This window comes from Charadrius vociferus, unplaced genomic scaffold (genome assembly GCF_000708025.1).
Source record: "Charadrius vociferus isolate BGI_N301 unplaced genomic scaffold, ASM70802v2 scaffold324, whole genome shotgun sequence".
NCBI lineage: Eukaryota > Metazoa > Chordata > Aves > Charadriiformes > Charadriidae > Charadrius > Charadrius vociferus.
Genome location: NW_009648041.1, coordinates 2094165 through 2118197, shown reverse-complemented (window position 1 = coordinate 2118197; position 24033 = coordinate 2094165). Strand labels below are relative to the sequence as shown.

The 24033-nt window shown below is 41.2% G+C and overlaps 1 protein-coding gene across 7 annotated transcripts in view; it reads left to right on the top strand.

The window, feature by feature from the left end:
- Positions 1-23426, top strand: part of MITF (microphthalmia-associated transcription factor) — a 54343-nt gene extending 30917 nt beyond the window's left edge. Inside the window, exons 1-9 of one of the 7 annotated variants that reach the window (XM_009883586.1) lie at positions 3240-3272; positions 4381-4440; positions 5742-5825; positions 7179-7274; positions 13230-13347; positions 16546-16602; positions 17635-17710; positions 18686-18833; positions 21703-22508. In XM_009883586.1, the coding sequence (XP_009881888.1) occupies positions 3240-3272; positions 4381-4440; positions 5742-5825; positions 7179-7274; positions 13230-13347; positions 16546-16602; positions 17635-17710; positions 18686-18833; positions 21703-22104 (1074 nt within the window). In that variant the 3' untranslated portion in view covers positions 22105-22508. Of the gene's footprint in view, positions 1-3213; positions 3273-4380; positions 4609-5741; positions 5826-7178; positions 7275-13229; positions 13348-16527; positions 16603-17634; positions 17711-18685; positions 18834-21702 lie in introns of those variants that run through there. The other 6 variants (XM_009883584.1, XM_009883583.1, XM_009883581.1 and 3 more) reach the window with 6 other exon arrangements.
- The last annotated feature ends 607 nt before the right edge of the window (positions 23427-24033 follow it).

Here is a 24033-nt window from a genome sequence, read left to right as displayed (position 1 = left end):
GATACTTTCCGTTACTTCTTGCTTAACAATACCAAAATGTCCAAAACCAATGTTCTACTCAGTTTAGCAATGTTACAGCAAAGTTTGGGTTGAGATTTCTGCAAGTAGATGGTTGGAGATCCAGAGGATTCAGTTTGAACATTGAATCAAGTTTGAACTTGGATTCAAGTTCACGTTGTTGTTTTTCTTGCATGTCCCCATTCAGACGCATTTCTTAGGGAGTGTATCCAAACCAATAAATTGTCATCTTCCTGTACTTTGTGTGTCATGAATTTGGAAGAACAGCAGCAACTATTCTTCACCCCAAAGGCAAGAAGGGGCCGAGGACCAAAATTAGATCTCAATTAAGTCAAAGCTTTTATTCATGGTTTCAAATTTGGGGTTGTGGAATTTCATTTTAGGGTTTGTTTTGTAGCTCTTCGCTTGTGAGATATTTTGTCAAAAAGTAAGATTGCTTTATGGCTTATCTGCAGGCTGACTGTGACTGATACATCTTGGGACATTTGCCCAAGTAGACACATTTGGGGTCTCTTTGATGTAGACTGCAGAAAAAGATGCTCTAGGCAAAAGGCAGGGTTAGTCTCAACAAAAAGCACTGAGTTCATAAAGGTAGTCCCCACCAGATTTCAATGGTGGACCTCATAAGGCAACTGAAGAGGGCAGTAAGGGACCCAACGAAGTATCAAACTCTGAAGTTTCTCAGATGCCTTCTGTGTAGCCCATTGGGCCTCACACTTGGCCAGAGCCAGGGTAGTTGAAACTGGTCCATCTGTCCCAAAAGAAATGTGGAAGCTCCTGTCCTTGTTGCACTGACATGCAGAGTGGGAATAGTTGTGTCATGTTCTCCTCCATTTGGAGAATAATTTTTTGTTCTTGTATTCAAATGTGAAAGTATGTTTGACTGCCTGTGGGTTAAAAGGAAATGTTCGGTCCCTGAATCTCTCCTTTGCATCATTTCGGAGCAATTTAGTGACAGAAAAGGCAGTTCTCTGTGTTCTTCAGTTCAGTACTGGACTTGTGTGAGAAGGTGACACATCCTTGGAGAACTGTGCATACCTAGTGTATAATGACTATGGTTCTTCTGGTAGGTTTTTTTCTGCAAAGAATATAGAGCATCTTCTCCTCTGCCACTGATTTGAAGGCCAAACACCTGGCAGTAAGTGAATTTCCTCAGAGTCGCTTGTTGCCCATGTGTAGCAAGAGTTGACTCTACATGAAAACGTGGTCTGCTGGATAACTCGGGATCCTGCTTCCAGAAGGATATCCCTTTTTCTGTGAGCCAAAGTGACTGTGGTGTGTTCGGAATTAAACTGACTAGATAATAATTTGCCTTTGTAGTTATGCCGCAAACAAATATGCGGTAACGCTAGGGATCTAGTTAGTTATGTTCGTAATGTTAGTCATCCAGCTGTTACACTCACTGTAAGGGTGGGCAGAGGAAGAAAGATTCCCACACGCCACACAACCCCCCCCCCCCAAAAAAAAAAAAAAAGAGGAAAGAAAGAAAAAAGCAGACAGTAGTTTCTGATCTGCAGCTGAAATCTGTTGCCTTGTACCAAAGAGGATGCACTTCTCGGCAAGATTAAAATTCTCAGAGAATAGGTACACTTCTGTATTAAGTAGAAATCTGCAACTTAAAAGTTTGAGAAAGACCGCAGCTCCTTTGTTTAAGGTTCATGACTATTTTTCTCTTCCGTGGGGTACCAAAGGCAGCACAGCAAAATAATACAAATTATTCTAATGCAGGATATTACAATAAAATCTTGGGGAAAGTATGTTGTTGTGAAGTAAGTATTTGTTTTGCCAACAAAAATCCCATGTCAGTTAGGCAGTGTGTGTTTCAGAAGTTGACACGTAGTGGAGTCAGTTCAGTGTATTAGTATATATTATAAGTAATGTAATGTTTGATGATGCACAGTTGAGATGTGGATCTTGGAATTTTGCTGGCCCCTCTCCTGGGAGGGTGCAGGGTGGGTGGGAGATGGGTGCAGAGAGGAGAGGCTTTGCTCTGTCCCGTCACCCTGGCGGGGTCGAGGGAGAACCGCCGTGGTATCTTATGCCGGTGGAGGAAAAGGAATGTGCAAATTCTGTCAAGAGGAGCAGGGCTTGTTTTTAAAATAACACATTCAAAGATAAGTGTTACAAAGATAACTCCTTTACTGATAACGTTATCTACTCGGAAGATGAAAATTTAAGTGAAAAATAGACTTATCTGGGTAGTGTAATTCTTACCACTGGTGATAGGAAAATTGATAACGCAGTTTGGGACTGACAAAGCAAGTGCTGTACTTATCACAGCAGACTGCTGTATTGTGTTGTCTTGCGATTTAGTGCAACAAATCAGATTAATCTCTCCAGAAACACTATCTTAAGCGTGCTTCCCCGTGCAGCAGAGGCTTTGGAAAATAATGCAAGTTGAGCAGCTTTTGATGCCTCTGCTTGAGTACAAGCTTTTGTCAAGGACTTGGATAGAAGGAAAAAGTAAGTTCTGGAAGGTGTAGGAAGTACCGCGACTGTGTAGAAGTGTAGGTAAGTGCATTTGGGACATGCTTCAGCTCATTGTCAGCCATTCCTGAACTGGAAAGCCTCTTCCAGCTGTAGGCTGGAACGGAATTGATGGGCTCTAATGCACCAGGGAGGCTGAGGACGTGGTAGAGCTTTTTCCAAATCCTTGGTGTGGCTGTGTGGGCAGAACGATGGACTGCTGCGCCTGGAAGCTGAAGATGGGACTGCAAAGCCCTGTGGGTTTATCCAGCGCACCCCACTGCTGGGGGATATGTGTTAGGCTCATAGGCCATTTCTTCAGTTATTTCTTACTTAAAAACTTTTAACCTTACTGCTAAAGAAAAATACCATTGTCTATTAGTACGACTGGAACGAAAGATGAATAGCGAATTAGCCTTGAGCGAACTGTCAATCTGACTTTGATAGCCCATCACTTAAAAGGTCCTTTTATGTTTGTGAAAAAGTATGACGTCAAAGCCAGGGAAAAAAAAATAATACCAATACTTAAGGCTAAACTTGCACAGCTTCCAAGAAGAGCCCCTGTGTGAACTGTTTGTTTCTCTACATGCGTGGCTAATTAGCGTAGGTTACTTTAAGTCTGAGCAGCGGCATTCAAGTTTCTTCTGCTGTTTTGGGGTGGCTTGTTTATGGTGCTTCCATACGCGAAACCATCAGACTGGAGTAGCGTAGCGCAAAGGATATTGCAGTCGCTTCTCTCGCAACCTATAAGTAGTATGCTGGAAATGCTTGAGTATAATCATTATCAGGTGAGTTGTTACTGCAGCCTTATTTTAAAACCTGTTGCTAAGAAGGCTTACGGTATACAGGAAATCCTGTTCCTCTGGTATCTACTACGTCTTATTTAATTTCTTCCACAAAAACGAATGGGGGACATACATGGTCACTTTAAACAGTTCCATGAAAATGACTTTTGCTGTTACAAACCAAAAAAAACTTCTCAGAGTATTACTATATTTTGGTTTGTTTTCTACTGTCCGGTAAAAACATTAATGATCAAAGAAAGGTGACGAAGAGTTTCCAGGATATGGTGAAAATTTTGCACAGAAAAAATTGTGTTTCTTCTTTTGCTTATTTAGGGAGCACAAGAGTAGTTCAGTATGAGGTTTTTCATATGTTGTATATAAAAAAAATGCTCAGTACTGAAAAGCTTATCTTAAATACAAAAATAACTGTTGCCGAGGACAGTGATTGATCTGAACTGAAACACTTCTTTTCTTGCATCTTATTTGCATAACATGTTTATAAACAGGCTGTCTTATTTGTATATGATTTAGGCCATATATATGAGATACAAATAATTTATAGGCAAAAAAAAGTATTCCTTTTTTTAACCAATGTGTTATTTTTAAAAAAATAAACCAAACAAGCAAACAAAAAAACCCTAAAAAAACCAACAAAATTTTGATATCTCTGCTCTCTGTTACTTCACATCTGATAAACGATAGTAATCTATACTACTTGGTTTTAATTAGTAGCTACTAACAAGTAAAACAAGACCTACAGTGCAACTTGTTTTTCCATATTTTAGTGAAAACTCAATGTCGCATAGCTGAAGGTCTGAACGCAGAACCGTCTGTTTGGGAGTATGTCTTAAACAAGAAAACCTGAGCATTGGTCTTAAGTGAGAAATCTCATGTTGTAGAAAAATAAGTGGAAATTCTTGGTTTACTGTTAATACGTTTGTTATAGAAACACTAGCTCATAATCTGATTTCTTGCCACCACATGCGAACAGGTTTGTACTTTAGGTCAAATGCTTAGCTGGTATATATGTTGCAAATGCATAGCTCAAATTGATAGCACGTATCAATGATGTTGTAAACCAATAAAGCACTCTTTAAATTGTGTCATACAGGTGCAGACTCACCTTGAGAATCCAACCAAGTACCATATTCAGCAAGCCCAGCGGCAGCAGGTAAAGCAGTACCTCTCTACCACTCTAGCAAATAAACATGCCAACCAAGCCCTGAGCTTGCCATGCCCGAACCAGCCCGGGGATCATGTCATGCCGCCTGGAACTGGAAGCAGCGCACCCAACAGTCCGATGGCTATGCTTACCCTAAACTCCAACTGTGAAAAAGAGGTAATACGCTCTCACTGTGCATCTTCTTCAGTAAAATGCAATTGCAATCTGCCTGCCTTTCTGCTTTAAACCGTATTTGCTCATTGTTAAGATGTTTATCTTCTTTTTCTGAACTGTTCACTTTGAAAACGCAACTGCTATCTCTGTGTCTGCCTGATGAACATATATTTGCATAGAACATTTTGGTGAAAAAAAACCTGTATCCCTCTAACTTCCTCTTTTGTGAACTGTTTATCTAGTTCATGCTTATTAAAACTATTTTTTTTTCTTTTCCCCTTGCTTGATGCACGCAGTGAATAATTGACCTTTGGAGAACACAAAGCAGTTTTGTAAGCTGTAGCTTTCTGGAATAATGTTATTTATGGCTCATTCAGTTTAGAAAGAGCAAAGAGCATAGCAGAAATAACTGAAAAACACTAAGCTTTGTGAGATATTTTAGGTATTTTTCCAGTAAAATTTGAGCAAGTCTCTTGCTTAGCTGGAAGGCCAGATTATCCCAGCTAATATCCTCTAAAATGTCACTGACTGGTGTTTTATGATGAGCTCAGTGCTTCAAATATAAGTCTTCACCAGCCTGTGCTTAGAAGTCCTTCGGAGCCTTGTCTTAATCTTTGCTGGCAAAAACTTAGTTGGATGTTCCATGTGTGCTCAGGTGCTGAAGGAAGATGATTTGAAAGATGTCAACAAGTGTAAGAATCGTGTCAATGTTTTTGTAACATGACAAATGGGAGACAATTGTAGAGCTCCTTGGGTCCCCCCATCCTCCTCCCTCGAGCCTTTGTGCCAGATTTTTAAAACAGATGCACTCTGTGAGGAAAACGTTATGAAACTTTGGGAAACAGTTATTACAGAATGTATTTTGTACATGCAAGAGATGTTACTTGTGCTCCATAGCTTCAAAACAAATGAAAAGCAAATAGTTCTGTGTTATCGTCCTAGTTGTACCCAAATATTTTTTTTTCCTCAACATATTTACAGCTTCACTTTGCTGTGTCATCGGGCACATGTGTGCATGACACTGTTTCAATCATGCTCTTTTTGGGACTGAGACTGTGCCATGAACTCAGATCCATGCTTTGCTTTTTCTTTTTTTTTTTTTCCTTCTTTTTTTTTTTTCCTTTTTATTTCTGCAGGGATTTTATAAATTTGAAGAGCAAAGCAGGGTTGAGAGTGAGTGCCCGGCTCTGAATACACACTCACGAGCGTCATGCATGCAGGTACTGGATGACACAGGAGTTGGAGCACAGGTCCCTTTTCTAATGAGCATGTTTCTTTGAAGTTATGTTGAAGAATAAACTTGCCTTGTAGTCTCTTTAAGAAGTTGAATGTAAGATGTATTTAAGGAACAAAACAACAACATTGTTTATTAGCATTGGTGTCAAAAATGCATTAAGAGCGCTAGTGCTTTTCTAGCACTGTAACGCTGTAGCAGAAGAATATATCAACCGTGCTTTAAGGTCTAACTTCAGGAAATCTTTTCTAATGCAGTTTTCCCAAGACTGTATGTATGTATTCTTGTCCTGATAGTTTCTAAGACCCCATTACTATGCAGATCAGATTTGCATTTAAAAAAATGATATAAGGCTTTAATCCATCTGTGGTAATTTGTCCTCAGTAGTCGTACTTTTTTTAATTACTATTTTATTTTTATTTTTTTAGCAAAGGGGTTTTCATTTCTAGTAGCAAGACTTCAGATATGGTCTGTAACTGCTGGCTCCTTTCATGCCCTCACTTCCAGTCAACGTGATTCGTTTTGATCACGCTTCCTTGATCTGATACAAAAATCTCATATATTACTATTTCTGCCATCAATTTTATGCATTGATTTTTTTGTAGACTGTCATTTAAGCTCCTTTTTTATAGTGAGCAAAAAGGAAATAGTCAATCCTATAGGATGGTCTGGAACTCCTGCGTGGGTGCTTTGGAGGGCTCTGTTTCTCCAGACCATGCAGGAGCTTACGGAGGCACGTTCCAGCCCCAGGAAGAAGATGGCTTACACCGCCTGAAGTCATCTCTGAGCTGCTCTTGGGTGGTGCTTCCTGGGAGGGTGTATAAGGGATGTGAATCCCGCGGATTCTGTTGTTGAGGGCAGGCAGCTTCTCACCCGGCAGCAAGCCTTTGTTCCTTCTTCCCCTACAGGTGTCAGGGGCTCGGGCATCACTGTCTGTACACAGGTTTTGATCCCAAAAGTAGAGGAATGAGCTAGCGGGTAGGCGGGCAGCACTGCACAGGGGAGAGACATTCACATCCTTAGCGTAGCTGGTTCTATGGGGAGCTGTCTGCTCCGCTGTTCCTGGGAGGAACAGTGTGTCCGTGGGCAGGTGGTGCAGGGTAACTGCCGGTGAGAGGAGTGGGTTAGACCACGAAGTCTCAGCTTTGTCATGACCCGACTGTCCTGGCTAACTAGTGGGAGTCATGGCCCAGGGGGTGGATTTGGAACTGCACAGGCACCTCTGCTTGGGACCGTGCTCCAGAGAGGCCGTGTGTGGCTGAAATGCTTTGTCAGGCTTCTGTATTCTAGTGGTTTCAATAACTATTTTGTTTTTCTTTGTCCACCTTTTCTGCTGCAGATGGATGATGTGATTGATGACATAATTAGTCTGGAGTCAAGTTATAATGAAGAAATCCTTGGCTTGATGGACCCAGCCCTGCAAATGGCAAATACGGTACAATGGTCCTTTCCTTCTGGTTTCCCTATTAAGTCTAATTGTCTTTCCTTGAGAGAATGCAAAACTGTAGCATGACTTTTTTTTCCAAGCAATTAAGTAGTTATTGTATTGTCCCATAGAGTGTAATTAGTTTTTCTTTGAAGAGCTTAAGGTATACGGTTGCAATGAAAAACACGAATTTAAAAACGCAAGCTGGAGTCGGGTCGAGGGAATACAAAGGACTATTCTGCTTTTCTTATTTCAAAGCCAGGTTGGTCTGCGAGGGGATTGTAACAGAGGAGTGAACTGAACTAACAGAAGTGACCTCATACCCATCAATATTAAAGATTGCCATGGACATTATACTTGGCTTTTAGAAAGCCTAGAAGGAACCTCCGGTACCCCAGGTTCCTTTATCTTGTCGTGTTCAAGTAAGAAATTGTACACCACGCTTACGCATGTGTTAGCATCCCTGTCCAGAGATGCTCCAGTTTAGCTCTAACATCATAGCTTTAGCTTAACCTGATTTCAAATGGAGAGAAGCCCCTAGCTAGATGACAGCAAAGATGTTACAAAATTTAGGGGGCGAAAAAAAATATTAAAAAACCAACTATGAAAACAAACAAAGGGGAAGGAGTAAAGATGCTTAAAAACTGAATGGGGGAAAGGGACGTAGGAAGGCTGTGACAAAAGATGAGAACACAGAGGTGTGAAAGTGAGGGAAGGCACAGGTTACCTCCGAGTTGCTCTTTCTGTTTGCTGGTTCACATTGCTGCGAGCATTAATATAATCGTCGCATAATCTTATTTTGATCTTTAGTGGAGGGCAGCTCCAGTGAATTTTTTGCCTTAGGCTTAAGTGCTGTTAGATCTGGCTGAGTAGATGTCTGCCAGGGCTGGCGTCTGTTTCTTTTTTATCTAGTGCCAAAATTTACAGCTTACCACATAGCATCAATTTTGTAGCATAGGTTTACATTTGCTGACAGTACTGGTCTGATGTCATGTTAACCTAGTCCTGCGCTCCCACAGGTTCCCACAGCCCTCTCGAGATGTGGTCTGTGCTGCAGGAAACAGCCCATCAGCATCCCTTGCCTAAATAGTGTCCTTTGAGTAGACGGAGAAATAATTGCAGAGTCCTACTGGAAAGAATGAATTTTTCTTTAATCTAAGATGACTTGAAAAGTCCATCTGTCCTGGAGTTTAGGAGGAAAACTTAAAAACCCATGAAAAGATAGTTTCAAGATGGTTACTCTTTTTTTTGTTTGTTTGTTTATTTTATTGAGGGTTCAGGTTCTTCTGGAGTCCTTTCTCTGAAGTTCTGTTGGATTGGGACCCATTAAATTAGAGGGGACTTGGATTTCCTTGTGCTTTTCTTCCTTGTTTCACAGAGACCCCAGCAGTGGCTCTTTGCTTCCAGGCAAGCACATAATGGTGCTCTGCGTTCTTTTGGTGCAAGGAGTCCATGTAATCAATATTTAGGGTAGTCTGCATCCCTCTCGCTTGCTGTGTGACAACAAAGCCTTGTAAGGACTGTCTGATCCACATTTGCTCTGAAATTTCAGAAATTGCCCACTCTATGTGGTGAAGTCTGTAAAATAAGAGTATGAAATAGTAGAAATAAGGATTTGTTACTAATACATTTCAATTGCTGGAGGCAAAAATCATATTTCAGTCTCTGAATCAACCTGATACCAATCCTGAAGAGATGGAAATTGTACCATGTTTCCCAAAAATTGGGTTTGGGGAAAAAATGAGCCTGATGTAACAGACACTTTTCTTTTAGAACAGGATTTAGCTCTTAAAACACTCAGCATTTTACTAATAAGGAATTAATGTCTGTAGACTGAGCTAAGTAGAGGTGGAAGAAATCAAGAGAGGAAATGGTCTCTAAAGAGACACAACCTATAAATAGCTGTGCTGAGACCATGACAAAGGCTGCTATTGTTCCATAACCAACAAAGAACAAAAGGATCAGTTTTTTACATTTGGTAACAGTACTTAATTGATAGGCAAAATCAGAGATTTCTGTGTAGAGCAAGCTAAGGGAACTTTCCTGCTACCTCTTAATTGAAAAGGGCTCATTGCAATCAACTGCTTGTGGAAGTGTTTGTAAACTTTGGTATTGGGTCACAAGTCAACTGGCTTTGCTTCTGTGGTGAAAGGTATCACAAAATGGTCACTAGTTTGCCGAGAGGGTTTTCTGTGTAGATATGACCTAGTTAATTGAATTGCTCAGTACTATGTAAAGTACTCCTCTATGCCAAGTTGAGATGACAACTAATTCATCTAAATAAACAATTTCTAGCAAGAGTCAGACATGGAAAGCTGTGTGAGTACGTGCAGCTCCACTTCTAAATGTGACTTTCCTGTGGAACTCAAACTCCAGGAGTAGAGAGGAGTCTCATTTCAGGGACTGTCGCTGAGTGTGTGCTTGTAGGTAAGGGGACACCACAATACACTGTAGGCTGCACGAGCCGGGGAACAGAATCCCTCCGGTGTGCACTGATACTTAGGACAGCCCTGTTGATCACACAGCTGATGTCTAAATGATTTGTATAGAGCCTGAATGACCTGAATGTGGGTGCTTGTTTTGTTGGAGTAGTGGAGGAGAAAGGAAAGCTGCAGACTCCTCTGAATGTACGCGTTGATGAGTCTGCAGTAATAATTACCATATTTGAAATTTCTGTTATATAAAAGCAGTAATTTGCTTGTGCACCTTGTGAAGCTACGGCCTAGAAATATGAAATCTCACAAAGGAAGGCTTTCTAGACCGTGCTGTTTCAATGCAGATAACAAGCTAAGCCTGGCGTAAGCCACTCTTCCTTCGTATACTTTTTGGGAGAGTAAAGGTTGGATGATATGAATGATGCTTTATTTAAATTTCTTCTTAGCCAGAAGTGGCTAACGAAGCCTTAAGGGAAGCATATTTAAGTTTGAAAGACGCTAAAGTTTGGTGAAGGCAGGGAAGGAGCCTCCTTAGCACCAGAAAAAAACCCATCAAATTCCATGTCTTTCTCAGTTTTGAGACTTGTATCTTCCCAATGAAATGGCTGTGGGAGTTCTGAACGCTTTCCCATTGCTTTGTACTTGGGGAAGGGAATGAACAGGGGAGTGGTTGAGTTGCCATCCCTGGAGGTATTGAAAAGATGTGTAGATGTAGTGGTGAGGGACATGGTTTAGTGGTAACTTGACAGTGTTAGGTTAGCTGTTGGACTTGATAATCTTGGTCTCTTCCAACTATAACAATTGTGTGACTGTCTTAGTATATTAGAGCCGAAATGTTTCCAAACAATGTTTAATTTCTTCCAGTTTATTCCAATAGGAGGCATTTGAAATAAATGCCAGGTGTTGCTGCATTGTGCCCACTATAAGCCTCTTCTGTTTGGTGTGTCGTTTTGTTGGTTGTGGGTTTGTTTTTTTTTTGCCCCATTTCAGCCTAGTGACTGCTTTTGTATGCTCACAGCGCTGCTGACTTCTCAGTCTCAAATCAATGCCCCCAGCATAGGGGTCCTCTCCCCTTTGCAGTTCCCTGAACTCTGCACTAATAACTATTGGTCTTACCTTACAAGTCAACTAATTCTTATTCCTCTGGGACCTGGAGTAGAATTGGGAATGAGGACGTGCCTCAGTTTTAACTCATCTCTAACTGCAAGTATTTTAGCCATGTGAGATGAGCTGAAGTGTTGCGTACACTTTAAATTTTTCAGGTGAAAGGGGTTGTATAAAGTTAGTCCCAAAGATGTGACTTGCAGCCACGCGAGAGAAGAGGCCTCTCAGAGGCTCATACTGAGCGTGGACCATTTATGTAGTCACACAGTTAGAACTGAAGCTTTGAGCTGTGGACTTCAGCTTGCTGAGAAAAGTAGTCACAGAAAGCAAGCCAGTCTGTCTCTCTGCTTATGGGTCACTGCTTTACACTGAGATTGTTGGCACCTACCTCTACTGTGTATTTCCTTGATAAGCGTTCATGTGTACACGCAAACCTGGTTTTTCAGCTGTGCAAATGTCTCCATTCATCTTCCTTTACTTAGCAAAGACTGCAGCAGCAGTGCTTGTGCTTTGGTTGTTGCACGGCTCTGGGTATGGTTCCTCTGGATTGCAGTTTCTGCAGGACTTCAGCATGCACGTCAGCAGCTGCTGCCCACCTTACATTCCCTTTTTGTGGTGTTTGCTGGCACAGGCCCTGTTTATTTGCACGGAAATCCGGCACAGTGTTGACACCTTTGGGAGGAAAAAAAATGTAATTAAAATCACAAACCTGTTATAACAAGGAGGGTCCATCTTGCAGTAAGTAAAGCAGCTTGGTGACCTCGACTATTCTCCATCTTTAATTATAACTTAGTTGCTTTACCCAGGCTTCCAGACGCTAGAGTCTAGATTTCTTGGGGAGGGAGGGGAAATAGATTTTCTTTTTCTTTATTCCCTGAAATTCCTAATTAGATTTCACATGTCTGGTTCTGAACTTCAAGTCCCTGGGCTACAAACAAGTTCTTTGTGCTCTCTCCGTGCTCAGGAGCATGAATAGAAAAAGCGCATCCAAGTCAGAAGGGTGTGTGACGCTATTGCTGTGCCTCTGTCATGGATGCATTTGAGGGGCCAAAAGATACAAGGGTCGGCCTTGTAGAGCAGTGAGAGAGGGAGTGGTCACCCTGACATTAATGTGGATAACGTCACAACTTGCACCATAGTCTGTGCCGGACAGCTGTGACCTTAGATTTATTCTAGATGTTCCTTTTTTTTTTTCTTGGGGTGTTCTGTTTGTTGTTTGGATGGTTTTTTGGGTTCTGGGTTTTTTTATTGCATTCAAGAGCTAAGAGGAAGGCAAAGCTGGATCTTGGTGAGAAATCAGTTACATTTTTCCTCTATCACTTAAAGATTGAGTTAGGGGACTTAATTTTTGTTGTTGGCCACTGTTCAGGACCGGTATCAGCATGGCTTCTGGCTGGTGGTACATTAAGGGATGCGCATCAACTTTTGCTTCTTACAGTAGCTCCAGATGGCAGAGAAATTTTCTTAGGTCTCAGTCTGGCAAGGACCATCAGTAGGAGTTTTAATAGTCCAGGCTGTGACTCACTCCATTGTATTCAACAGCATTATTTACATGGGTGTAAAGTTAATACTCTAATCTCTGCAGGATCAGTGTCTTGGAGGGATTGGTTTTCTTTGCAGCAAGGAAGATAAGAAGTATTGCTACTCAGATAAGATATCGAAGTGTCACCTGAAAAGACACCTGTCTTTTCAAAATCTAGTTTGGAAACAAAAAAGAGATGGGTAAAATAATCCACTCAGGAAAAACTTCTTTAAATACGTTTCAATTTAAAGAGATAACTTTGATAAGTCGTCTTGGAATACCGTACTGCTTCTGGGTATATCTCCTTGCTTAAACGTACCTAAATAAGAATAGCAGAATGAACAAGTAATTGAGGAAACTTAATGTCAAAATAATCCTCCTCCTACTGCTGTGTGTTCTTGTTGCATAAGTTTAAAGTAAACTTAAAAGTTTTCTGTGTAGGTAGCTTTCAAATCACATGAAAACTGGGATTGATTAATACAGTGTTCTCCGTCAAGCATGTGACAAGCTGCTAAGTACTTTCACTCACATATTCCTGGAAAAATGAGGGCTTCCTCCAGGAGCGTTCTGTAGGCTATTTCAGATACTTCGAATAAGAGAAGTGATGGGGGTACACACGTAACAGTTTCACTGACAAGTAAGGAGCAACACTACAGCAATATTGTCATCATGTTACCTCTTCTGCAAATTCTTGAAAAGACAGAATTTTCCCAATGTAGGTGTTTTATTCCTCGGACCTGTGCCTATCTGTGACATCTGCTGACATCTGCTGACCTTATTGCACACTCTCTTTGCACATGGAAAAGAGCACAGATTTCTTAGCAGATCCTAACTCTGTTCTTCTGTACCAAGCCTTTCATAAGGGCAAAACAAATGATCCTTTTCCTTTTTTATCTTTTCCAGTTGCCTGTGTCTGGCAATTTGATTGACCTTTATGGCAACCAAAGCATGCCTCCTCCAGGACTAAACATCAGCAACTCATGTCCAGCTAATCTTCCTAATATAAAAAGGGAGCTCACAGGTAAATATGTCTATAATACCACCTTGGAGCAATAGTATAATTGTTTTGAATTCAGGTGATATTGGACATAATTTCTGTTATTAGAAAGAGCGTATGGATTACTTTTTGCTTTGCAGACCACTTTTTTTGGCAGATGTCTTAGCCTGCAATGCCATTGTGTTCATGTGTGGACATGTGTGTGTTCACTGTGACAAATTAAGATCAAGTCCCTAGTCGTTATAGTGGAATCTGCACGTTGAAAACATTATGTCACAGGAAGCTTCTGTGCACCTCTTGCAGAGCTGTTTTCTAGTTTGGGCTTATTTGCTCTGTCAACACTGAACTTTAATAAGCTCGCATCTGGAGTCTGCAGGATTCATGTTGAGGAATGCTACGTGTTGAGGCTTTACTCCAGTAGAGGAGGGCAGTAACGGACGAATAGCCTGTTGTGATGTGAAGTCAGGGCACCTAGATCCTATAAAATGTCTAATTAGGCACTTAAGAGAGAATATGCATCTCTTCAATTAAGATGAAAATGAAGTATCCTGTAAATTTCTTGTCATGTCTGTTCTTCCAGCAGTGCTCTGAATAAGCCGTGGGAGGCAGGGGGAGGGAAGGGGGGGGACATTAAAAGCCTCTCTCTTTCAAGCACATATGTGCAGAAGCTAAATAATTTGAAGGAAGAAATAAAAGTTTTGTATTCTCAAGCATGTTTCATTTTTACTGTTCTGCTTCACTTGAAAGGATACAACCACATGTAGGATACAGTATGCAAGGCAAGCTTGACCGCAGGGGGAACAAGTGGAGAACCGTTCTAGAACCAGTGACAAAATCATCTTAATACCCAGAAATGGCTGTTCTTAAGCCCAACAGAGAGTCATAGTGTATGCAGTATGGTAGGGACATGGTGTCTTTCTGGGTTTCTGTTGTGGAAACTCAGAGGCTGACTCAGTTGCAAAGCAGGTTCTGGGCAGGAATTAGTTTAAGTAGAGCAGTTTTAATAGCCCAGGAGTCAGCTTCTCAGGAGGAAATGCCACGTCTCTGAGCTGGCAGATATTTGCATTTATATGACTGCACAAAATTTAAGTTCAGCACCAAATGAAGACACAGAAACTGCACAATGATTTGTGGCTGCTAGAAAAAGAAAAGCTTGTACAGTGATGGAGCTGTGGGAGGGGATGAGGACTGCTCAAAGTCCTGCATTACAGGCAGTTTCGGTGCCCCAGTTATAAAAGTTAAATGTGGCTGGAAGCTGCAAACTAAACATCCAAATTGTCAGATGTCCAGGCTGATGGATTCACTGCAGAGGGTTGTAAGACTTTAGGCAAAGAAGGCAGAAAAAAAGGGGAAATCAGTGAGTGAAATGATCTTATGTGGAAGTCCTCAGTACATCAGAATAGATCTGAACCAAGTTAAATGTCTGCACGCTACATTCACCTGGACACAGAAACAATTTAGTTGAGTGCTTTCTCTGTTCAAAATATACGCTAGTAGATTGCAGTTAATTTAGGAGAGGTTTAGGAATTAAACTCATATTTAACAGCAGTCATTTTGACACTGATCCGGCCAAGGCTTTGTGTAGAAAGCACTATTGCTGGTCCTTTCTGACAGCCGGTGATTTTAAAATCAGCATGTTATTACGGGTAGGAGTCTTTTGGTTCTCTATTTCCTGATTTTGTTGTTGGAACTAGATTGGAGAGAGCTTGCAATACTTAAATCTAGCATTTGTCAGAAACCTTTCTCCATCCTACTGTATAAATATAAAAATTAAGAAGAACCAGGAAAAGTCAAATCTATTACCCAAGCATCTGATGTTGATGATGGTTGTGAGTTCTCAGCTGTAGTTACTGAAGCATTTAATGGGAATCCTGCTTACCCGGGAGAGCAGTTTCCATAGGTTTTGGCCTTACAAACCTCATATCTGTTTTGTAAGGCAATGTTGGATTAAGCCCAAATTTCATCGAGATATGCAATGTTCTTTCAAGCTTTTTTTGGGGATCCTTTGGGATCCTGGCATAGAAGATGTCTTGTTACACTGCATGTAATACTGGCGTAGCTCTGTGTTCTGAGTGGTGGTCAGCTTCCAGTACTCCAAAGGAAACCCGTATCACCTGCTGTTTTGAATTGGGTGGGACATAATCCATATTCCATAAAAATGAAATAATACAGGAAAGAAACTTGTTGGAATGAGCGAGGGGGGTTTGTTTCCATAATGGTCTGTGTGATAATAGATCACATGTTCACTTGTCCTCACTGACTCACTGCAAAATTAAATAATGCTTGCTGGTTTTGAGATTTAAATGCAACAGGTCAAGGATTAAAGACCTCATTCTTTTTAAAAACTAAAAGGGATAGAGCAAACAAAAAAATAATTAAAATTGCTTGAGAAATGTAAGATCAAATGAGAACTGAAAATAACAAATTTAGTTATGTTTTTGCCTGAACTGTTACATGCTGAAGTCCAGTAATAAATGTGTGGAGCAAGGGTAAGAACAGTTCTGAGTTGAGGAAACAACTAACTTGATGTGCAGCATAGTTGTCATTATTTTTCTTTTTGCTTTTCCTGAAGCAAGGACCATCATTTTCTAACAATATTGCTTATTAAAGTGTTGAATTTTTCATCTTTTTTTTTTTTTTTTTTTCCATATAATGAGAACAGTTAGCGTAGCTGGGAAATACAGTATTTTTAATAGGTCACTTAAGTTGTACCTTGAGTGTTGTGGTGATGTGCGTGCACGTGCCACAAAAGGACGTAGCCTTAATTCCGGTGAGTAGAGCCTCTGACTCCCGGCTGCTTCACATCCTGCGCAGGTAGCAATGCACGAAGCATGCTGTTCCGCTGGTCCAGCGTCTGTGTGCGGTGCGTAAGCGTGCCGCCTGCATGTAAACGTAGGAGAAGGTATGTTGGATTTCAGCAGTTTGTTGTCCTCAAATACCTTGCTGAATCAGGGCCTCCGTGGGAAACGTTCTCGTCACGGAAGTCAGTGTGGGAAGAGATGCTCCGCGGGTGCCGGGGTGAAGTTCAACACCAGCGTTGTGCTTTGGCAATCACAGCTTACCGTACAGGCCCTTCGCGCTCGCTGGAACGGGTGTCGTAATTGGTTTGACAAATATCGATCCGGCTTCCTGCGCAAATGTTTCGCAGACTGAAACGTTGTGTTTGAATTACTTTAATTCTAATTACTTCATTCACATGCACAGCATGTATTTTTCCTACAGAGTCAGAAGCGAGAGCGTTGGCTAAGGAGAGGCAAAAGAAAGACAATCACAACTTGAGTAAGTTTTGGTTCTTTGCATTTTGCACCAGTTCTAGTATTGATTTTAGATGTTAAGGGTTCGAAGGCTGCTGTTTGAAATCTGACTGAAACACTGCATGTAGTGTTTAGTACCAGTTCATTATGTTATGCCCGTAGATCAAATATCTCGAATTCTTGTGAAATATGTGCTGAAATCTGCTATTGAATTTTAAACTCTATTGTTATTTTTTTCAATAAGCCAAGTGACCGGGTGGTTGTTGTGAATGGAATTACTGGCAACAGCATTTGGTCCAGTTGCTTTTAACAAATCCACCTTGCACAATTTTGCCTTTTTTTTTTTTTTTTTATTAATCTAAAATCTTAAATATGTGGTCAATTAGTGATTTTAAACATCAGTGCATATCCTCAGTGTGGCAATTTTATGAATTCCATTTTTGAAGGGAACACGTTTCCATGTTGGAAAAAACCATTTTAAAATAATGCGCATCTTATGACTTAAAGGATCTTAAGTTGTCCTTTTATACTTCGTATTACTGGAAAAAAGGAACTGTTTCATGCCTTGAGCTATTCAGAACCCTTTTCCATAGCGTGAAAAGCTAATGCAGGAAAACTGGTATTTAAGCTTGATTTTTGGATCCTCAAAATGTTCCATCTGGAAGAGCCCTTTAAAAAAGAGACTATACGGTTTGTCCCCTTTCCTGCTTTGGGATTTCCTTGAGCATCTAAGTTTTTTGTCTCTGAGTTTCTGTGGTGCTTTTCCCAAGGAAAACATTCGCTTCTCAGTAGAGTCCTGTGCTAACACAGCCATCCTGGTTTTTAGAGTCTCGGTTTAGCTCTGCCACTTCAGCACTCCGACCTTCTTACCGTATAGACAGAACTTCTGTCTTAGTGTGTCCATGTGTAGGAGAGCAAAATAAATGACTCTTGTCACTGCATTTTAAGCTTCAGGCGGACATTTCAAAGGCCCTTAAAGAAATCTTTGATGAAACGCTTTATATGTTGTAATTAAGTGTGAATATTGCTTGTAACATTTGTGCTGTTTTTCCTCAAGTTGAACGAAGAAGAAGATTTAATATTAATGATCGTATAAAAGAACTAGGCACTTTGATACCCAAGTCAAATGACCCGTAAGTATAATGTGCCCAAGGAGGCTGTGGGAGGGAGGTGTTAAAAGGAAAAAAAATATCTTAAGGGAGAAAAAGTCCTCAGTTTTCTTGTATGATCTCAGCACTCCATGACTGTAGAAACGCGTGAAGATTCCATTATATTTTTTGGAGATTGTTTTGGGGTTTATTTTTTCCCTTTTGGAACTTGCTTAAGTTTATGTTAATTTTGATGATTTTTGTCACAAAACGGTCACCTTGCCATCGTGCAGCAGCTCAGCATCCAGCAGGACGCCGTGCTTCGGCAGGGCTGGGGTTGCTGCTAGGAATGACTGCCTTACCAGAGGTAGAGGTGTCAGGATGTGAAACTTTAGTCTCGTCTCGCTGTTTGTCTTACTAAATTCTTTTAATTTATTAGATGTCATAGCTCAGCAAGACAGAACCAATCCCTCTTTCTATGAAAACGGAGGGCAGTTCCTCTGGGAAACCATCATATTCCCCTTCCCTCCAAGAAAAAAGAAAAATAAAGAGCCTATCTGTGTATCTGTTCGCTGATCATTTGCCAGCGTTTGTGGTAGTTTCCCAGTAGTTCTTTTAGGTAATTTTACTGTTATTAACTTGTCTTAACTTTACCCAACACTGATTCAATAACAAGGAACACCCCCTTGCTCTGGAGCTTGAAAGTCTCCCTTAAATCTGGATCAGTGCCCCGTGACACTTTTGGGGAGAGTTTCCATTATTTTAAGGTGGTTTTTCGTGGAGCAACTCATAGCTGCTCTTCAGAGAGGCTGGGGCTGGCTGCAGTCGCCTTCCTACTAGCTGCACTCTGGCCCCCTCTAGTGCATATCAAATGCCTTCTGTATTCATAAACTTGGAATAAATATTAGCCAGGTGTTACATATATATGAGGTGTAATCATAGCTGCTGGTGTGAAGGTAATGACTATAAAATAAAGCCTCCCTGAGAGCCTTAACTCTTCCTTTTATATTGATTTCAAAGGGATATGCGCTGGAATAAGGGAACTATTCTAAAAGCATCAGTCGACTACATCCGTAAGCTGCAAAGAGAACAGCAACGCACGAAGGAGCTGGAGAACAGACAGAAGAAGTTGGAACATGCCAACAGGCACCTGCTGCTCAGAATACAGGTTTGCTGATAAATAAGCTGCAAATGCTCTTGATGTCACAGTGTCTGACTGCAAATGATGGTAGCAGAAGCTTGTTTGTAGGAATGTGGGTTAGAAGGAACCTCCGTTTTAATTAACGGTGACCAATGCTGAGATGTCTGCAGAGATTTTTCCAGGAAAAAAAGCAGGATATGTTAGTTTAAAAAAAAATAAAATCCCATCGCTCTACTAAAGCACTTATGGCCGGTCTGTTCTACTCTGGCCTTCAGAAGTTGCAGACCATACTATCTAAAAGATTTATATGGTAGTATTTTTTTCTGGGTGCCACATCTAAGGAATTGGGACGTCATATGTCATCTGTTCATTGACAGTGATGAAATTCAGTTCAGCTGTTTAGGAGTATGTTCACTTTAGCTGTCCTGTTTGGGGAATTTTTTTTGACCTGTAGCTTTAGTGCTGCTTTTCTTCTGAAGCAGTTTTGGATGAATGGCAATCATTTAAGTTTTTTTGTGTTGCTTGTGGGTTTTCTCAACTGTGTGGGGACCAATCTAGGCCCTCTCTGTCAGAGAAGCTCTGCAGATTGCAGTCATCTACAACTGATCTCTTATTGCTTCTCTCGATCATCCTCTCCCTGATGCTCGGCAGGAATCTGTCATCTGCTTTCCAGTGGAGGGTGGACACTGCTCACAGGACAAAATGTGCGGGGAGGGCAGTATTGGTGACAGACACTGCAGCACTGTATCTTGAGTTTCCCATAGATATCGTGGGGACTGGCAGCTGTATTTAATGTTGAGGCTGCCCTGCCTTGTCTGAGAGCAGTTGCAGAGAAGCACACCTAATGTGAGGGTTCCAAGAGTTTTTGTCTCAAGACAGTCAAGAGCTATGAATGTCGAGCTGCTTTTTTTTTTTTTTCCTCGAGGAGCTGTGGTTGGTTTTCGTCCTTGTTCCTTGAAGTCTGTAGGACTGTAGATCAGTTCTCCTCAACACTGAGAAGCAGTAGGTGGCATGAATATGGTTTCTCCATGAGTTATTGCCTTGTTAGATTCACCCAGGCTCCCAATAGCCTGTATTAGAGAGATTTAGGGGTAAGAACTCCATTTCTCCAATGAATTCCTTTGCCTTCACCTCAAGCTGGATAGGAAACCTTACCCTTGCAGCCTACACAGCTTTTGTCATCAGCTCTGTTCTCCAGGTGGGCAAAGATAGCTGGATATACACCCTTCCCCATAAAGGGGTAATTAAAGAAGTATATCTAGAATTGGGTGTAAGACCACGTAACACGGAGACGGTGATGTCCCGGATACTCTCACGTTGCTGCTCACCTGCAGTGCGAACAGCTGAACTCTGCGTGCAGGCTGCAGCGTGCCAGGCTGGCTGCCTTCTCGGGAGACCCCTGAACCGCAGCACGGCTAACCCACAAAGTAGCTAATCAAGCTAGAAATACCTGAGAGTCAAGTGTGGCAGTAAACAGCTTTAAAATAGAACAGACTGGGATGAGCTTCAGCGCAGTTTTTGTACTTTGAGCAATCTGTTTGCTAGAGTGAGACGATAGAGAGGCATAACCAGTCTGCAGAGCAACATCAAGCAGTGGCATTTCAAAGCTAAGTCAGATTGCTTTTTAAGCATCTTTTATCTTCCTTTGCATTATCCATCTGCTCTGGCTACTTCTTCAATCAAATAAACATAAAAACCAGACCCTTGAATAATGGGCAATACATCTGGCAGCAAATAACCTAGAGTCTGTATTTTTCCTTTTTGTGTTGATTCTGATTAAGCACAGAATAAGGAACTCCTGATTTTTGCATGTTAGCTGATGGGAGATGTGCTCCCTTCTTCCACCTTCTCCATTGATCCTGCAGCATGCCATTAGAAGCTTGTTGTCTTAACTTGAAAATAGAGAAAAGGCTATTAATCAGCCTCAGTCAGAGGAATATCCAGAAAACAGTACAATGACAACAGTGATTGTGATTGCCTAATTAATGCATAAGTAGAAGCAAAACATCTCTCTTACTGCTGCATTTGAAAAAGGGCATATAAGTGAATTCTTCTATTATCTGTCTTCAGTCAAGTGCGTCTGTACGATTAAATGTGAAGGTGGGATTTAAACTTTTCATTAAGACTTGAAGAATCCTGGCTGTGTGAAGTCTAAAACCTTCCTGTGTTAGACAAGCTATGCCTTCACATATGACTTTTCAAAAAGTACTAAGCGTATGCTTGTGCTATTTCACTTTTTTTTTTTCATAGGATCATAGAACAGTTTAGGTTGGAAGGGACCTTCAAGATCATCTAGTTCCACCCCCCTGCCATGGGCAGGGACACCTCCCACCAGCCCAGGTTGCTCCAAGCCCCGTCCAACCTGGCCTTGAACACCTCCAGGGATGGGGCAGCCACAGCTTCTCGGGGCAACCTGCGCCAGGGGCTCACCACCCTCACAGGGAAAAATTTCTTCCTAATATCTAATCTAAATCTCCCCTTTTCCAATTTAAAGCCATTACCCCTTGTCCTATTACTACATGCCCTTGTAAAAAGTCCAGATTTCTAAATTTTAAATGCTTTCCCCACCTCACCTGATGCCAAACTTGCCTACCGTGGCACTGGTTTGAGAAGGAGCCCGAGGGGGACCATGTCTGTTCTGCAGGGCGCTGGGTTTGGGCTCTGCTGTGGGTTCTAAGAAGTGTGAAGGACCTGTGTGGGGTGGTGTTCAAGAGACTAATGTTCAGGTGAAAATCTGCAGGGCAGAAGCATCCAAGGTGCGAGCACTTGCTGCTGCTGGAAAGGGGGGAAACGGTTTGTGTCCAACAGAAGGAAACTGTATGTCACAGTACACATGAGCCTGACAGATTTTTGCTTTTGGGTCTTTTTTTAATTTGTTCCTTATCCTCCTTTACAGGAACTTGAGATGCAAGCTCGGGCGCATGGACTGTCCCTTGTTCCGTCTACAGGCCTTTGCTCCCCTGATATGGTCAACAGGGTCATCAAACAGGAGCCTGTGCTGGACAACTGCAACCAAGACATCATGCCGCACCACACAGACCTGTCTTGCACTACCACCCTCGATCTCACTGACGGTACCATCACCTTCAGCGACAACCTCGGAAATGTGACTGAACCAACTGGCACTTACAGCGTTCCTCCAAAAATGGGATCCAAACTGGAAGATATCTTGATGGACGATACCCTCTCCCCTGTCGGAGTAACTGACCCGCTACTTTCCTCTGTGTCTCCTGGAGCGTCGAAGACGAGTAGCAGGCGGAGCAGCGTGAGCATGGAGGACACCGATCATGCTTGTTAGCATATACTTGGCACACCTTTCATAAACTGCTTTGTTTCTTGATCAGTAGATTAAATAATTTACCTTTTGTAGAATTTTTTTGATTTTTTTTCTCCTTGTGCTTCATCAGTAGCCCAGTGTGTGTGCGTGTGTGTATATATTATATATATAGGATTTTTTTTAGAATTTTTGTGAAGAAACTTGTATATTCTATTTTAAAACTACCAATGCCTCCAAAATATTGTACAGCATATGTACAGTATCTGTGAACTGGATTCGCCAAGAACTTTGAACTGGTCAAATCTACTCAAAGCAATAGAATTACAAATGAAGAGTCTGTTTCTGCTGGGGGTGGGGGGGAAAATCACAGAATTGTAAATGCTACCTATTTACTTGGAAACAAAATGTAAAGTTAAAGAATGTAAAGAAACAACAGGGGGGAAAAAAGAAGTCCAATTTGTAATTGTATTAATTGAATAGTGCTGCCTTAAAGATACAGTGTCCCTCAAACCTCAGTCTTTGCAAGACAAGTGTTTGGGGAAAACCACCCACCCTACTCCACTCAGAATACAAACGACGACGAAGTGTTAAGACATCCTGATTGTGTTGATTGTGATATAAAATGCCGTTGCTGAAAATTGCAGGGAGATGCGAGTCTCTTTCTCAGAGTGCCCGTTTAATTTTACTCTGAGCTGATTTGGGTTTTCCTTTTGATCATGGTTCGAGTTTTTTCTCTGAGATTTTCCTTTTGTTTTGTAACACGCGTTGATGGCTTGCCAACAGTAAACAAGCAGGAGCACTGTAAGTTGGTATACACTCTTTGGACAAAAATAAATCGATACATTTTATCAGCTGGGCACATTATGTTGTACATATCTAATTGGCTTTATTTTTTTTTAAAAAAAATTGCATTGTACAGTATATTTTGATTTGCATGGATCCTTAGTTATCATCAACTTTTTGTTTTAAATATATTTGTATTTCATTTGTAAGATTTTTGCCTCTTAATATTGCAACAATTTTTTGACATTTTTAAAACTCATTGGAAGTTTTCTGCGTTCTTTGTAAACACTTGAAAGGAAGCTTTTATGCAGGGTTCTGTGTTTTAAGAGAGATTTTGAGAATATTTTGTATATTACAGTCTCACTTTGAAAATGTTTTTAAACACATTTAAGGTAGAGGACAAATTTAGACTAGGTAATAAAACAACTCTGTAGAGAAACTGAACTTATATATTTATTTTTAGCGATACAGAAAAAGGTAGTAATATGCTTGGAAACGTAACTATGTAGTTAATATACCCGTTATAGTAATTTGTGTTTTATTTCAGCACTGGGGCTGACTTAAGAAAAAACAAACAAACAAACAAAAAAAGAGTAAATTACTGTATCTGCAAATAACTGTTACTTGATAACAATGTTATTAATTTTTAACATGCAACGATGTTGTAAAAGTAGTTGGGTGCATTATCTACTCAAGTGTAGTCCTATGCAATAACGGTAGTTATACTTGTATTATATCAAGCCTAGGTGTTTTACAGAGGTGACCTGTGGTGGTACGGGCTAGACGGATTGAATGGATTTCTCAATAGCAGCCTACAGCTGACTCGCAAGCGGCAGGCAGGCGGATCTCGTTCAGAATGAAGTGCCTTAAACTCTAGTTGTAGTCTTCCTCGACTAGCACTGACTGAAGTGTGGCGTAGGAGAGAGCTTTCGGGTGATGTTTTATAGGACGATGAAGTGTAGCATGGTGCCTACGTATAGAAAACAAGAGCTTCCCGTTCTCCTTTGTGCTGCACTGGAAATTACATAGGATAAGTGAGGCGGTTAGTGACTTGAGTGCCAGTTTGGCAGGCTTTATAAGGAAACCTTGGTAGCTGCAGTTAAGTGTTCAGAAATCAAATGTGAATTGGGTGGCGATGGGACAGCTGAGGACAACGTCAGAAGTTCC